At 37.9% G+C, this 17,426-nt stretch overlaps 1 protein-coding gene across 1 annotated transcript in view; it reads right to left on the reverse strand.

Annotated features, from left to right (window-relative positions):
* Positions 1–17,426, reverse strand: part of LOC124552637 (solute carrier family 46 member 3-like) — a 362,034-nt gene that overhangs the window by 22,262 nt on the left and 322,346 nt on the right. The window contains exon 5 of the mRNA XM_047126966.1: positions 9,780–9,917. Within this exon, the coding sequence (XP_046982922.1) occupies positions 9,780–9,917 (138 nt within the window). The remainder of the gene's footprint in view (positions 1–9,779; positions 9,918–17,426) is intronic.

A 17,426-nucleotide genomic window follows, 5' to 3' on the forward strand; every position in this document is an offset into this window, starting at 1 on the left:
ACAATTGTGAACAATGAGGTGAGAGAAGGTTAACAAATTCAGCTCATTTATTTATTTGTTCGTCATGTACCATGGATCCCATCAAGATGTAGGATGTGGAATCAGCCAAGTATACACTAACACATGACAAAGACATTACAGAAACTTCAGATGTATACTGTATGTCCAATAAACTATTACTCCACTGTTTAATGCTGTTGGTGTGTAACAATATCTACTTGATTACAATGATATATTTCAAAGAAAAATTCCTACATCTATATATACAGAGTCCTGTTTATGGTACATTATTACTTGTCGTACAGCTTTATGACAAACGCTGGTACGTGCTAAGTAGTTAGCTGTTCTTCTAAATTACCAATATGCCAAGATGCTTCTGGATTGAGTTCCAATAGGTAACAACTGTACTGGCTTTGTGCAACAAAGATGAATTTATTTCCTAGAAAAGATTTCACCTCCATCAGGTAATACAAGAAACCAGAGAATGTGTGAAGTACACACAGCAGAAAGAAAAAATGGGAGAAACGGGAAAGGCAGCAATAAAAGACACGACACAACAGAGAAGATAGCACAAAATTGCCAAGTGCAAAGAACCATGTTTTAGACTGGAACATATGAAAAAAATCTATGTGAAAATGTTGTGTAATTTTTAATAATTAGGATTTTAGGACTTTACTTTTTAGTTATTGAAAGTACAATAGTAGATTATTAGGACTAGAGTGGTTATTAAAAGTTTTTTTGACTTTTGTAAAATCTTTTTTTTTTAAAAAACCTAACATCCTTTAAAAATGTAAAGAAAAAACTAAGCAGTCAAAAGAAGCTGGAGTCATACAGGTGAGGAAAAGTAATTTCAGGATTTCATGAAAGATTAGTATCTTGGTTAGTTTTCTTAATGAAAAACAGAAAATGCATAAAAAAACTGGAAGCCTAAAAAACAGCAAGGTTTACATGGACAGCAGTCCATGACTTTGTCCAAGATGCAGTTTTTTTTTTGGGGGGGGGGGGGGGGAGGGGGGGGGGTGCAGTTTCAACTGTAACTGTATTTATTCTCCATCTCTGTTTTTCCTGGATAATTTACTCTAAAAATGCATTGGAAGAGCACACACTGTAAATCACTGAGATAGGAAGTACTCTTACAGAGACTTGGGTCACTTTATGGCAACTTCTCCAGCTCCATGCAGGTTATATAGGCTTTTAGAGTTGACTCTTAAGGCATCCACATGGCAGGAAGGAATGGGGCAGCAGTAGGCACTTACTGCTGCTGGATTCTGGAACACAGACTTTATATTCATTGAAGAAACTGCATGGATTTATGGAAATGATTGTCTGTGATGCACTAAACTACAGGTAGTGCTTTGATAAAACTGATCAGAAATGCAACTGTCTTCTCAGTCACATCATCATTTAGGTGCATGCCAGTTACCTGAAGAAGGGATGAAAAAGAAGGCTGAACTGTTAGATTAGAAGGGTCTGCAAGAATGATGCGGCATCACTACCCAGTTACTAATGACATAACTGATAACAGCTGTGAGAGCCTATGTACTTATTTATTTTATGGTTAAAACTTCCTGGCAGATTAAAACTGTGTACTGGACCAAAAGTAGATCTCAGGACTTCTGCATTTTACAAGCAAGTGCTCTACCAACTGAGCTACCTGAGCATGACTCACGCCCTGTCCTCACAGCTTTACTTCCTCCGGCACCTCATCTCCTACCTTTGAAATTTCACAGACGTTTTCCTGCAAAACTTGCAGGACTGAAATGCCTGGATGAAAGGATACTGTGGAGACATTACTTAGCTACAGCCTGGGGATTCTCTCAAGAATGAACTCTGCAGTAGAGTGTGCACTAATATGAAACTTTCTGGCAGATTAAAACTGTGTGCCAGACTGGGACTTGAACCCACGACCTTTGCCTTTCTTCCTCAAAGAAATCATTGAGGACAGATTGTGAGTTGTGCTTGTGTAGCTCATACACATCACTTGTTCTTGAAATGCAAAGGTCCTGGATTTGCATCCTGGGCCAGTGCACAGTTTTAATCTGCCAGGAAGTTCCATATCGGCACACATTCTGCTGCAGAGTGAAAATTAATTTTAGATATTTTAAAGATTGTTTGTTATGCCATTAGCAGTAAATTATGATGTTTCTTTTATCTTGGAATTGGTTTGCGTGCTGTCATATGATTACTATCCAAACACATTGATGAACTGTTGGAGTCTAGCTTAAATTTTATCACGATCATTTTGATTTGTCCATAAAAATAGTTTCTTCCACATGTTGGCTCATGTGTAAATGAGCCTGAAGATATAATTGATTGGCTGTTCTAGGCGCTACAGACTGGAGCTGCGTGACCCTTACGGTCGCAGGTTCGAATCCTGCCTCAGGCATAAATGTGTGTGATGTCCTTAGGTTAGTTAGGTTTAAGTAGTTTTAAGTTCTAGGGGACTGATGACCTCAGCAGTTAAATCCCATTGTGCTCAGAACCATTAGAACCATTTTTTTTGGTTGGCTGTTGGTAGAACAAAGCACTGGCAAAAATTTTCTCGTGGCTGATTATTGGTGTAGAAAACACTCTACACACAAGATAGTACAGATACATCAACTGCCCATGAAGTCCACTCTATGTGATCCTACATGATGTATTACATCATAAGGTGATACACTGTACTTTGATACCTGGATAATTCAGCCTGCAGAATGCATTCTTTGTGGTTAGGTGTATGAGTAAATCCTCATCTAACCTGATCTGCCACTTGCGGTACGTACAATTTATTAAATTTCAATAATGTGACAATAAACAGCAGCAAATGTTGGTTTATTTAGATGTATTCTGTTTGGAAACACATTTAAGACAGCCTTAAGTCCATTAACACTTGTGTAGTGTTACATAAAAATCACATTTTTTTGCTTACATAATAACTGTTTTGCCTTGGTTCAAGACAATACTTAACAAGCAAATCAATACTGTGACAAGAACAACAATAGGTATTACTACCAAATCCACAATGAATATATCCGCAGACTGACTTCTATCAAAAAATGAATTTTAATTAATGATCACAGACATTATTTGTTGAATTTTCTCTTTAACTTACTCACTGTAAATTTTAATAATGGAGAATTTATGAACATACATTTATAAAACAGTTTTTTGTTGAGATATATTATGTCAAAGTTTGTAAGAGTATTCCTGAAATATCTTGTAGATGGCATCAAAGACAAAGTTAATACCTGTTATCCAGGTTTTAGTAGTGCTAGTAAGTTCCTTACAAGATATATGTATTGAATGGTATTGTCTGTCAGATGGGAACTTCAAACTTCATGTCCCTTCTGGTGTTATTTGAGAGGTGAAGTCTTTATGTCAGCACTGGGTTTTGCCCTCTCCCTTCTCTCATAATCATGTAACACAAATATGTGAGCCCACTAGGCCTATACACAATCATTTCTGTCAGCTACTCTCAAGACACAATTATCACATAGTACGAGGAAAAGGACAGTTGTACATGGAGGAATAAATATGAAATGAATCTACCTCTCAGGATTTCTCAGGCAACAATGCCATGCAATTTCTTTTACTAACTTAGTAATGTGTAGTAGCTTTTCCTCACTCTGATACTGGTAGCGATAGGGACTGTCGTGACTTCAGGAGTTGCTGAAGGTCTGGGGAAGCCTTTTTCATGCATGACCTATCTACTGTTGCTGTAACTTATGGAAAGTGATTGGATCTGATACCAAAGTGCACTAACCTTATTCGGTGTTGTCTCAATAGGATGGAGGAGGACCTGGGTTCTGTCATGGTCATGGAGTGGTATTCAAACCATTCTAACACAACTGGAGGATGATAGAGTGGTGCAGTGCCTTGTTTGAAGTACAGACCAGCTGTTCAGTATGTAACACTTTGGGGCAGAGTGAATGACAATAATTACTGTTCTCTGACAGTGGGCTGGGTGGTTTTCATGAATCATATCACAATTTGGGGGAATAGTTCAAGCTTCATAGACAGTAATGGACTGACATGCCAAAATGATCAGTTATTTAGTAATGTGAGCAGTTTCATTTTGTATTGTGTATGGATGGTATGTGAGATGTAATCAAAAAGTAACGGGAATTTTTTAATTTCATGGGCTTTATACATGCTTTTGAGGGCTTGGTGAATTATTACTTTCCAAAATGATGGATCAAAGAATTTGAAGTAAATTTCTTGTTAATTCTCTCAAAACTGTATAACAGATCAGCATTTGGTGGCCAGTATATTCTAATAACTTCATGTTTAGCCCGCTTGAATAATAATTTATGTGGACTACAGTGCTAGTCATTTCAATTCTTCCTTCTTTAGCATATTGTTCAGAAAATGCAATTCTTTCAAATCTAAGATGTGCACTGACAAGTATTGCCACGCTCTCCTCTTTGTGTTGCTGCCTGCAATAACTTCTGCTGATTTGTGATACGCTGTTTCACTGTCTTTTAAGTCCTGTTATTACTAGTAGATGTGATGACTTGCTTATGCACAAATAATTGCAGCAATCTGAGCTTGTATCTAAGATACTGCACATTTAGGGGCTTTATTCTAAGGTGTATCTTTTATTTCATAAATCACAACACTTTGGAGTAAAGTGCAGCACCACATTTGAAATGTTGACTGTGGCTTTTGGTGAATCTATAAGAGTAAGTGATCCCAAGATGATTGTCCTAGTACATCAATTACTGAAGTCAGTCTGGAAGCAGTAAAGAAAATGGTTGTGGAAAATGGCCAAATCTCCAAAGGAAGGTTGCTGATGAAGTTTGCATATACTCTGCCTCATGCGAAGCAATTTATTTTTATTTTTATTTTTTTTTGTAGGTTTTGGGCACAAAACATGCAGCAACCCAGTCTGTTCCAAAATTGTCAAATTTCAACCAAAAAGAATGTCATATAGACGTCTCTCAGGTGTTCTTGAATGAAGTCAGCAAAGATTAAGAACTTCTACAGATGACTATAGTAGGTGACAAAAAGTGGGTATATGGCTATGACATTGAAATCGAGGCCCTGTTTTCACAATGGAAAACGCCTGAAGAGCAGAGACTGAAAAAAATTCGAAAAGTTCAATCACATGTGAAGGGTCTTGTCACTATTTTCTTCAAGTACAATGGGATAGTGCATCAGGAGTTATGTTCATATGGTGATTAAGGAATACTGTCTGCAAGTTATGTGCCATTTGTGTGAAGCAGTCTGAATAAAACAACCAGATTTGTGGCAAAACCACTCACAGAAATTATATCATGATAATGCTCGCACTCACACTTCAATGGTTGATCATGGTTTTTTTTTGCAAAAGCAACACTATGCTGTTGCCTCCACTACCATGTTTGCTGGGCATGGCCCCCTCGATTAGATTAGATTAGATTAGTTTTCGTTCCATAGATCCTTGCTGAGGAGATCCTCGTGGATGTGGAACATGTCAATTTTTATTTATTTTTTTATTTTTTTTAAAGCTGAAATAACAATACTAATAGTATGAATATATACAATACATCATTTGTTTCTATTAAAAAATTCGTCAATGGAGTAGAAGGAGTTGGCCACTAGTAAGTCTTTCAGGCTCATTTTAAACTGACCTTTATTTGTAACTAAATTTTTTATGTTTACTGGCAAATTATTGAAGATGAGTGCGCCTGAGTAGTGGACCCCTTTTTGAACTAAAGTAAGTGCTTTTAAGTCCTTGTGCAGATCATTTTTGTTCCTGGTATTGTATGTATGAACTAAGCTGTTTGTTGGAAAAAGAGATATATTATTTAGGACAAATTTCGTTAATGAGTAAATATACTGAGAGGCTGTAGTTAGTATACCCAGTTCTTTGAAGAGGTTTCTACAGGACGTCCGTGAATTTACTCCACAAATAATATGTATTACACGCTTTTGGACTCTGAAAACTTTTGTTTGACTTGAAGAGCTACCCCAAAATATTATACCATATGACATTATGGAATGAAAGTAGGCAAAGTATGCAAGCTTTTTCATTTTTATGTCGCCTATGTCTGCTAACACTCGAATTGCAAATGCAGATTTGTTAAGGCGTTTCTGCAGTTGTGTGCTCTTCCCAACTGAATTTATTATCAAGTTGTAATCCCAGGAATTTAAGACTGTCAACCTCTTCTATCTGCTCTTCTTCGTATTTTATGCATATGCTGGGTGGAAACATCTTACAGGTTCTGAATTGCATATAGTGAGTCTTTTCAAAGTTTAATGTCAGTGAGTTGGCTTTAAACCATTTATTAATATCCATGAAAGTATCATTAGCAGATATTTCTAGAACTACACTTGACATACTATTTATTGCAATACTTGTGTCATCTGCAAACAAAACAAACTCTGCTTCTGGCAGTGTAACTGATGAGAGATCATTAATGTACACAAGAAAAAGCAATGGCCCTAAGATAGATCGCTGTGGGACACCACATGTAATTTCTTCCCATTCTGATGATGACTGATGACTCAATTCACTAGTCCCTTGCACTGACACCCTTTGTTTCCTGTTAGTGGGGTATGACTTGAACCATTTTGCAGCACTGCCCCTGACACCATAGAATTCTAATTTACTTAAAAGGATGTTGTGGTTCACACAATCAAATGCCTTTGACAAATCACAGAAAATACCTGCTGCTTGTAATTTGTTATTTAATGAATTAAGTACATTTTCACTGTAGGAGTAAATAGCCTTCTCGATATCAGAACCCTTCAGAAATCCAAACTGTGTTCTTGATAATATGTTATTTGTGGTCAGATGGTTGAGCAGCTGCCTGTACATTACTTTTTCTAAAATTTTTGAGAATACTGGCAAAAGTGAAATTGGTCTGTAGTTTGATGGTATCTCTTTATCCCCTTTCTTGAATAGAGGCTTAACATCTGCATATTTTAGCCAGTCAGGAAATGTCCCAGTTATAATTGACTGGTTACACAAGTAACTTAGAATTCTACTAAACTCACAAGAACATGCCTTAATTAACTTTGTTGATATTTCATCGTACCCACTAGAATGCTTTGTTTTTAAAGATTTTATTATGGAAGTTATTTCTTTTGGTGAAGTGAGTGATATATTTATGTACTTGAAGCTATTTGTGAAGGCTAGTTTCAGATATTCAAGGGCATTATTTACTGATCCTGAAAGTCCCATTCTATCAGTAACGGATATAAAGTACTTGTTAAATAGATTTGCCACACTATGCCCATCAGTTACTAATGTGTCATCTACCGTTAGTGCTATTTGCTCCTGTTCCTTTCTGGTTCTACCAGTCTGCTCTTTCACTATATCCCATATTGTTTTTATTTTGTTCCCTGACATTGCTATCTTCTTCTCGTAGTGCATTTGTTTAGACGTCTGAATTACTTTTTTTAATGTTTTACAGTATTCCTTGTATTTAGTTAAATCATCAGCATTGGAGCTATTCTTGGTCGACAGATAGTTTCCTTTTTGTCTTACAGGAAACCTTTATTCCTTGTGTAATCCATGGTTTTATTATAGACTTCTGTTTAATTTGAGTAACTTTTAGAGGAAAACAGTTTTAAAGCATGGTACTGACATTGTTCATGAATGTGTTATATTTTTCATTCATATCATGAGCACTATAAACATCTTTCCAGTTCATATCTTTGAGCAGTTTTCTAAAACACTCAATTTTTGGTTGATTGACTACTCTCCTGTACTCAGATTTAGCAGTCTTGATAATCTGCTTAGAATTTACATCTAAAAACAAGGAGCTGCATGTCATGATCTGATAGTCCATTTATAACAGATTTTATGATATGAATTTTTCCTTTGATTTGTCTATAAAAATGTTATCAATGGCTGTCCTTTAGGATTTAGTGATCCTAGTTGGAAAGTTTACAGTGTGAGTTAGATTGAAAGACAACATTACTAACTGCAGTGAATGTTTACTGGAAGATTGTATTGGAAAATCTGTATTAAAGCCACCAGCAATCAAAATTTCTTTGTTTCTTCCTGTTAAATAACCCAAAAGAGCTTCTAGATGATCTAAGAATAGATTATAATTTCCTGCAGGTGCTCGGTAAATAGTCATTATTATATAGGATCTGTTATGGAGCTCTACTTCTGTTGCACATGCTTCTAGATGCTGCTCTAAACAGAATTTATTAATGTCAATGTTTTTGAATTTATGGCAGTTTTTGATAAATGTGGCAACTCCTCCTCCATCCATATCTACTCTGCAGAAGTAGGAAGCTAGCTTAAATCCTGAAATGTCTAACATATCTTTATCAGTGGTCACCTGATGTTCAGAGAGGCAGATTATGTCAATTTGGTTAGATGAATTCATTTCATCGATACAAATGAGTAGTTCATCAACTTTATTTCTAAGTCCCGGAATGTTCTGGTGTAATAAAGATAACTGATACTGCATACTAATGGGATTGTAACTGCTTTGGTGAAGATGAACTGGCTGTTTCTGATTACTTTCTGTTAAACACTGTTCAAATTGAGGCTGTATGATAAAATCTGACTCCTGTTCATCTGTTTTCTCAAACTGAGTGTGTCTGCCAGTCTCTCTTAAAACTCGTTTTCTTTCCCCCTTCCCTGTCCTAAAAAAGGCATCCCTCTGACACCTGTGACCACTGGCATTTTACCACTTGTGCCAGTGTCCCCCCCCCCCCCCCCCCCCCCTTAAGTTTTCTGCAATCAACCCAGACAGTTTTCCCTTCCCTTTCCTATTGAGGTGAAGGCCATGCCTAGTGTAGTCCCACCTATCGATAGCATCCACAGGAATAAAACCAATATGGGTCCCTATATCCGTCCTAAGAAGCCACTCCAACTCCAAGTTCACCCTCCCTACGGAAGAGTTCAAATGAGGCCGATCATGGCGTCTCAACACGGACACAAATCCGACACTCGTATGCTTCGTTGCTGATGCTATCTTCACCAGGTCACTCTCTATGGAATATTCAGAGTCTCTGCCAATGCTATTTCCCGGACCACCCACTATAACCACGGCATCCTCCTTTGTGAAATCCTTGCATAAAGCACCTACATCCTCTGTTACCTGACCCAGATCTGCACTAGGCTTGAAAAAGTTTGTCACCTGGTACTCTGGACCTAGATTTTCCTGCAGTAGTTGGCCAACACCTCTACCATGGGAACTACCTAACAACAGAACTTTCTTTCTCTTTACAAATTTCCCTACCTTTCTCTAGTTCATGAAAGCCTGTTGTGCCCTTTCTACAGCTTCAGCTACATGAGGCTCATCCGATTCTGACTGAGGCAACAGGTCAAATCTATTTCCAAGATTTATGACAAAGCTGTCTGATGCTCTCCTTTGCCTGTTCCCCCTATTACGTGTTGCCACTTCCCACCTCTGTTCACTCTTCTCCCTCTTTAACCTGTCCAGATCCTCCCTTGCCTTGTCTAGGTCAGCTTGAAGAGCTGCAATTTTCCCTTCCTGTTCCAGTATTTTCCTATCTCTACTACAGATCCTACAATACCACTGGTGAGCCTCATTTATGTCCCCTGTGACTTCTTTCTGGGACCGTATCTGAAGAGAGCCATAAAAGGATGTCATTTTGTCACCATAAATGAGACAAAAACAGAATTGTTTAAGGCAATAAACAACATAACAAAGAGTGAGTTCCAGAAGTGATTCCAAGATTGGAAAAACCATTGGCTCAGATGTATTGTATCTGAGGGGGATTACTCTGAAGGTGGTAAAGTTTATGATGAATAAATAAGGGTTCTCTAAGAAAAACAAAACTTCCCTTGAGTTTTAGATCACACCTCCTACAGTGAGTTTACTTACCCATGTAGATCATCCATGTCGTGTAACTGAAGGCATACACGAAGCTTGAGATGATCTTGCTGGTGCACGAGAGGACTCCCACCAGGGCGTCGTCCATCTTCATTACGTGGCTGAACACACCCACTGACACCATTGTTCCTATAAAACAAACAATGTATAACATTATAGCCAACTGAAGATGACACACAAGTTTGTCTTTCCATATGTATGCCGTCTTGTGCTGCTGAGAAGGCTCATACTCTTTCACATGTTAAATCAGCTGCACACCAAAGCAGCGTAACATTTCACACATTGTATTCCACGGAGAGGGATATCTTGGATGTCTAGGAAGAAGGCAGAAATGCATGTTTTACTTAAGTGTGATACAATGAAAAGACTTAAGAGGAGTTTGCAAGTCCTATGTTCCCAAAGTTAAATAAGCAAAATTTATGTACCTTTATCTTTGGAATCAATAAAATTAACACTAAATTTTTAGCAGTAACATATCCTTGTTATTTATATTGACTGAAGCAGAATTAAGAAATGAAATGCAAAAGAACTACAGATATTAATTTATTAAAATATGCAAATTTTTACATTACATATTTATGCATGAAATATCTAACTTTGTGCCCATTCAAACTACTGCCATGGTTTTGCTTCAGTAGTGGTAGTAACTTATAATATACCTGCTCACAAAGTTTCATGTAGTTTTTCAGATACAGGAACATTAATCTCAATTTTCTCCAACTGTGTTACAGTTAAAGTTAAAAATAATAAAACTCAGTCATATATCTAAATTAAGGTTCAAAAGCAAGCTGGGATCTCTTTACTTCCTCTCGAGTTTTGCCATCTGCCTCCTTAAATTCATTTTATTTACATTTTTGCATAATTACCATTACCGTACATGAGTATAATCTGCATTTCCACAAAAGAAAAGGTTGGCCCTCAGTCTTAATGAATATACTACCAGGTCTAATTTTGTGTTTACTTTTGTGTGTGTCATCAATTTCCTAATTTATTTTGACTATTCCTAGTTAATATCTTTCGTTATAGGGTGAAATCGGTAATTGTTCTGTGACTTAGATTCTATAGTTGACTTATAAACAAATATAAGTTCTGTAATAATCATAAACATTGAAAAAAGGCTCACTAGGAGTCTTAAAATATTTATTTGGCTCTATTCAAAAATATATTAGCAAAGTCAGCCATTAATTAATTCCAAAGTAATTTCCAGTTTTGTCAAAAGTATTGTTTGTATGACTGTATCTGTTAATTTCATTATTTAAACAAATAATTCGGCCTAACCATTGCAGTAGAAGGAACTGTTAAAAAGAGGGAATTTTTCTATATATTGAGTTAATTGAATGAGTTATGTTTTTATTTCTGTAAAGTAAACATCAAAACAATGTATACTTTCAGTACCTATTGTTGTGAGGACATATAAAGGCCCAGTTTTTGGTCTTGGGACAGTCAGTCTACAGTCGATTTTCAGACGAGAAACCTGTATTGGTTAGATCAACAACAATGCATCAACTTAATCGTGAGATAAGTGTAACGCAAATAGCTCGTGTGTTAAAACAATGACAATGTCTGTTCAATAGTGCCACACATACCGTATTATTCCACAAGAATTGTGTGGTTATGTTTTTACAGCTCATAGATATTCAATGGTAAATTATTGTAGGAGTGTGCTGAAGCTTGTCTGCAAACTATTAATGAGGCTTATCAAAAGTCAACCAATATTGAACTGGCCTAATTAACTGTGTAATATTGGGGGGGGGGGGGGGGGGGGTTGTGAACAGTGAAAGTAAAAAACTGTAAAATGCAACTGTGCCATTGTCAGCTACGTCATTTACAGCAGACAGCATTGAACTTCCACCCCCCCCCCCCCCCCCCCAAAAAAATCATTTCTCAGCCAGCATAAAAACGCAGTTTGTCAACAGCGAGGGCTATCAATGAAGAAATAAAGCAGGTGAACGTCACATCCAGAGCTACATTAACTACTGTATTTGAAAACCTAACAACCAAAACAAATAATCTGAAACAAGACATCATGTTGTAATCACAATGGGTGCTAATGGGCTATACAAGAATGAGGGCAAGTCAGCGCTCAGAGATTACAGGAAGTTACTGAGAAAACTATAGAACATGACTGTCACCATAATAAATGTATCAGTTTGATATGATGTTTCACAATGGTTATGTGTTAGTAGAGGAATTTATCACTACAATTTCAAGCTTCAGAAACTGTGTTGAGAATTAAACCATGTTCACTGTTAGAGATAAGCAAAGTGAAGCATGTTATATATACATGGAGTGAAGGAGTGAGTGAAAATTTGTACCAGGGTTGGGAAAGTAACCCAGATCTCCTCATTGCTGCCTCAGTCTCCTTTAAATTCCCCCTTACTCATAAACAGGATTGCTGAGTCTCTCCATATTCTGAAATAGCACCTCAGCATCCAACAGAAATGGGAGATCCAGCCTGAAACCCAGGTGCAGGTACTTTCACAAATGAAATGACACAGTTTCAGAGACTTCGCTGGTCTCATAATTTGTACCAAGGCTGGGAATCTATATACATAAAATCATATCTTTACGAGACCAGTAAAGTCTCTGAAATTGTGTCATTTCATGTGCATAAGTACCTGCACCTAGGTTTCACGTTGGATCCCCCATTTACGTTTAATGCTGAGATACTATAACAGAACATGGAGATCCTCTGCAATTCTGTTCATTTGTAAGAGAGAATTTAAAGTAGAATGGGGTGGCTGTGAGAATTTGGATTGAGGAGGAGGCATACGAGGTGAACCCGTGCAGTTGTGCAAACTGCTGTGCCAGGGGGGCTTAGTGGCTAATGGACCCGCCTAGCAAGCAGGAGACTCAGGTTCAATTCCTGACCTTGGTACAAATTTTCACTCACTGCTTTCCACGTGGGAAAAATATATCTAAAAACAAAGATGATGTAACTTACGAAACGAAAGCGCTGGCATGTTGATAGACACACAAACAAACACAAACATACACACAAAATTCAAGCTTTCGCAACAAACAGTTGCTTTATCAGGAAAGAGGGAAGGAGAGGGAAAGACGAAAGGATGTGGGTTTTAAGGGAGAGGGTAAGGAGTCATTCCAATCCCAGGAGCGGAAAGACTTACCTTAGGGGGAAAAAAGGACAGGTATACACTCGCACACACACATATCCATCCATGTATGTATGTGTATGTTTGTGTGTCTATCTACCTGCCAGCACTTTTGTTTGGTAAGTCTCAAAATCTTTGTTTTCAGATATATTTTTCCAACGTGGAATGTTTCCCTCTATTATATATACAAGCAGCCGTTGGTTGCGAAAGCTAGAATTTTCTGTGTATGTTTGTGTTTGTTTGTGTGTCTATCGACCTGCCAGCGCTTTTGTTTGGTAAGTCTCATCATCTTTATATATATATGAGCCCAGTAAACTCTATGAAATTGTGTCATTTTATTTTCAAAATGAAGTGTCAAGAACATACCAGGCATGGACATAACTTAAACAGAAATGGGACGGTCAAGTTAGTGAATCAGATAGCAAGACTTTTGTAATGAACTGCGTAAAACCAAATCATGGTAGATTATACTCAGCCAGTTTCTTAGGTGCAAAAAGCAACATGAAAGTGGTGAAGTAGACAGCCTGGTTGTGAAAGAACGCTGTTTACGTGGTGAAAATCGTCACAGCAGTGCAGTGTGAAATACATGTATAGGAATTTCACTCATCTAAAATCCCTTATCCCAAAGTGTTGTGATCTGTGCAACAAAAGATACACTTTAGAATAAGGCACTTAAATGTGCAGTATCTTAGATACAAGCTCAAATTGCTGCAAGTATTTGTGGATGAGCAATTCCTCACATCCAATAGTAATAACAGGACTGAAGGACAATGAAACAGCGTATCCCAAATCAGCAGATAGTTTCTGCAGGCAGCAACACAAAGAGGCGTGGATGGCAATACCTGTTAGCACACATCTTAGACTTGAAAGAATTGAATTTGTTGAACAATATGATAAAGAATGAACATATGGCTAGCATTGTAGACCATGTAAACACTAATTCTAGCAGATTACCAAAACACAAAGTTATTAGATTGTACTGCCCAGCAAACGCTGATCTGTTATAATCTCTTGAGAAACTTAACAGGGCATTTAGTCAGATGGCCCAACTGACAATAGTATAGTTGGAGACCTAAATATTGCGACTAACATCTAGTATAATCTATGTGAAGCTGTCAGACATACTAAATTGATGGAGTCTAACAAATATAGTAAACCAAGCTGAAACGAAATAGATTTGGCAATAAACAATAGAAATGCAAAAGACAATATTAACTGCCGAAGTGTTGCTTTTCATTAGTGGAGCACCATTGTCACAACATCACCATTTTCAAAATTAAGCTATCAGAGGGGATGTGGGACGCCATTTACCGAGCTAAATGGTCAGAAAGCAAACTGAATGAAATTTATGGACCTGTTTTGAAGCATTTTGATTACTGCTGCCCTTTTGAATAAATAACCAGGGTACTTACAAACAGCCACATTCAAAGTAACACTATATTGAAACTTCCACCTAGTCTAATTAAGTTAAGGCAACAGATGTATGATCATGAGTATATATATAAAGAAAAATAATAATATAGCCGGCCGGAGTGGCAGTGCGGTTCGAGGCACTACAGTCTGGAGCCAAGCAACCGCTACGGTCGCAGGTTCGAATCCTGCCTCGGGCATGGATGTGTGTGCTGTCCTTAGGTTAGTTAGGTTTAATTAGTTCTAAGTTCTAGGCGACTGATGACCTCAGAAGTTAAGTCGTGTAGTGAACCAAATAATATATATGAAGAAAAAACTCAACCAGTTAGTCAACAAAGTTTAGCGAACACAGAACCAAGATTGCACAATCCATTTTCGCTGAGGGAACTAAAAGAACTAGTACACATAACTGATGCAATTGGAAAAAATATCTCTTTTGAAGAGAATTTATCAATAGAAACCTCAAAGAGACTGTTGCAGAATAGAAATAAGACAAAATCAAAGGCACCATTAAGATATTGTCAAAAGAAGTGGGAGAAGACATCACCACTCATTAAGACATCAGTTCAGAGGAAGAAGAGATCAGCATCCGAGAATACACCACAGGATTGCCCACACCTGAGGAGGAAAGTAACTCCATCTCACCTGAAAGATTTTTTACTGATAGGATTCAGAAAAAGGACAAAAAAATAAGCACAGGTAACTGAAATTAATAAAATTTCTTCAAGCAGTACTGTGGAGAATTCTAAAAACAGACAGCATGTTCTCTGATACCATATTTATTATTTATTTATTTACACGTCAAGTTCTGTAGGACCAAATTGAGGAGCAAATCTCCAAGGTCATGGGACGTGTCAGTACACGAAATTACAACATAAATGTAGTAACAGATAAAAATAAAATGTTTATGAACCCGAAAAAAGTCCAGCTAGAAATTTAAGTAAATGCAATCAACAATACAACAAGAATTAGCTTAATTTTTCAAGGAACTCCTCGACAAAATAGGAGTGACCCACGAGGAAACTCTTCAGTTTCGATTTGAAAGCGCGTGGATTACTGCTAAGGTTTTTGAATTCTAGTGGTAGCTTATTGAAAATGGATGCAGCAGTATACCGCACACCTTTCTGCACAAGAGTTAAGGAAGTCCGATCCAAATGCAGGTTTGATTTCCGCCAAGTATTAACTAAGTGAAAGCTGCTTGTTCTTGGGAATAAGCTAATATTGTTAACAAGAAATGAGAGCAAGGAATATATATATTGAGACGCCAATGTCAAAATAACCAGGGGTCGACAACAGGTTCGCGAACTTACACCACTTACTGCGCGAACCGCATGTTTCTGAGCCAAAAATATCCTTTTGGAATGGGAAGAGTTACCCCAAAATATAATACCATACGGCATAAGCGAATGAAAATAAGCAAAGTAAACCAATTTTCGTGTCGAACGATCACTCACTTCTGATAGCGTTCCATTGTCCGCAGCTCATGGTCGTGCAGTAGCGTTCTCGCTTCCCGCGCCCGTGTTCCCGGGTTCAATTCCAAGCGGGGTCAGGGATTTTCTCTGCCTCCTGATGCCTGGGTGTTGTGTGATGCCCTTGGGTCAGTTAGGTTTAAGTAGTTCTAAGTTGTAGGGGACTGATGACCATAGATGTTAAGTCCCATAGTACTCAGAGCCATTTGAACCATTTTGAACCGTTCCATTAGTAAAAATGACAGCATTAAGTCGATGAACATGATCCTAAACGTGGGCTTTCCACAGCAGTTTACTAGTATCTGAACACCTAGAAATTTGAACTGTTCAGTTTCACTAATAATATGCCCATTCTGTGAAATTAAAACGTCGGGTTTTGTTGAATTGTGTGTTAGAAAATGTAAAAACTGAGTCTTACTGTGATTTAGCGTTAGCTTATTTTTTACACACTATGAACTTATGTCATGAATTGCATTATTTGAAATTGAGCCAATGTTACACACAACATCCTTCACTACCAAGCTAGTGTCATCGGCAAACAGAAATATTTTAGAATTACCCATGTTACTAGAGGGAATATCATTTATACAAATAACGAGCAGGAGCGGCCCCAACACTGATCCCTGGGGCACTCCCCAATTCAACATACTCCACTCTGACCCCACATCACAGCCATTCTCAACACTGTGAATAATGATCTTTTCCTGTCTGTTGCTAAAGTAAGAGGTGAACCAATTGTGATCTACTCCCCATATTCCCTAATGGTTCAACTTCTAGACCAATATTTTGTGATAAACACAGTCAAATGATATTAAATGAAGCAATAAGTTTACTGTTACCAGTCACCGTTTTATTTATTTCCACGACGCGTTTCGAAGGTTTAAACCTCCATCATATTGTTACTAACAATAAATAATAATATAAATCCACCTGATGATGGAGGTTTAAGCCTTTGAAACGCATCGTGGAAATAAATGAAATGGTGACTGGTTACAGTAAACTTGTTGTTTCATTTAATGTCAATAACAGTCACGGTAAAGCCTAACCTAAAGTGTTCGCCTTTAAAGACAATCAAAAAAAGATGGTTCAAATGGCTCTGAGCACTATGGGACTTAACATCTATGGTCATCAGTCCCCTAGAACTTAGAGCTACTTAAACCTAACTAACCTAAGGACAGCACACAACACCCAATCATCACGAGGCAGAGAAAATCCCTGACCCCGCCGGGAATCGAACCCGGGAACCCGGGCGTGGGAAGCGAGAACGCTACCGCACGACCACAAGCTGCGGACGACAATCAAACGCCTTAGTTTAATCAAAAAATATGCCCAGCGTTCGAAACCTTTTGTTTAATCCATCCAGTACCTCACAGAGAAAACGCAAACATTTACCGTGCGTGTGTCTGACTAGGTGACGCTACTATCGCCTGGACGGGGTTATATCGATAGTAGGTCGGTGGCCATTTTGTCCTGGCTGATCAGTGTATAGTTGCTGCAGTCGTTGTGCAAACTTTAATGATTGCAATGTCGGCCAGGATGTCGGTACAAATTACTCCATTGTGCGGCGGTCAGACACAGCCGTGGGCAACCACGGCGCCAGCCCCACAGCTGACGATTCGCTCGGACGCGTCCCCAGCGGACCCTGA

This window comes from Schistocerca americana, chromosome 10, assembly GCF_021461395.2.
Source record: "Schistocerca americana isolate TAMUIC-IGC-003095 chromosome 10, iqSchAmer2.1, whole genome shotgun sequence".
Lineage (NCBI taxonomy): Eukaryota > Metazoa > Arthropoda > Insecta > Orthoptera > Acrididae > Schistocerca > Schistocerca americana.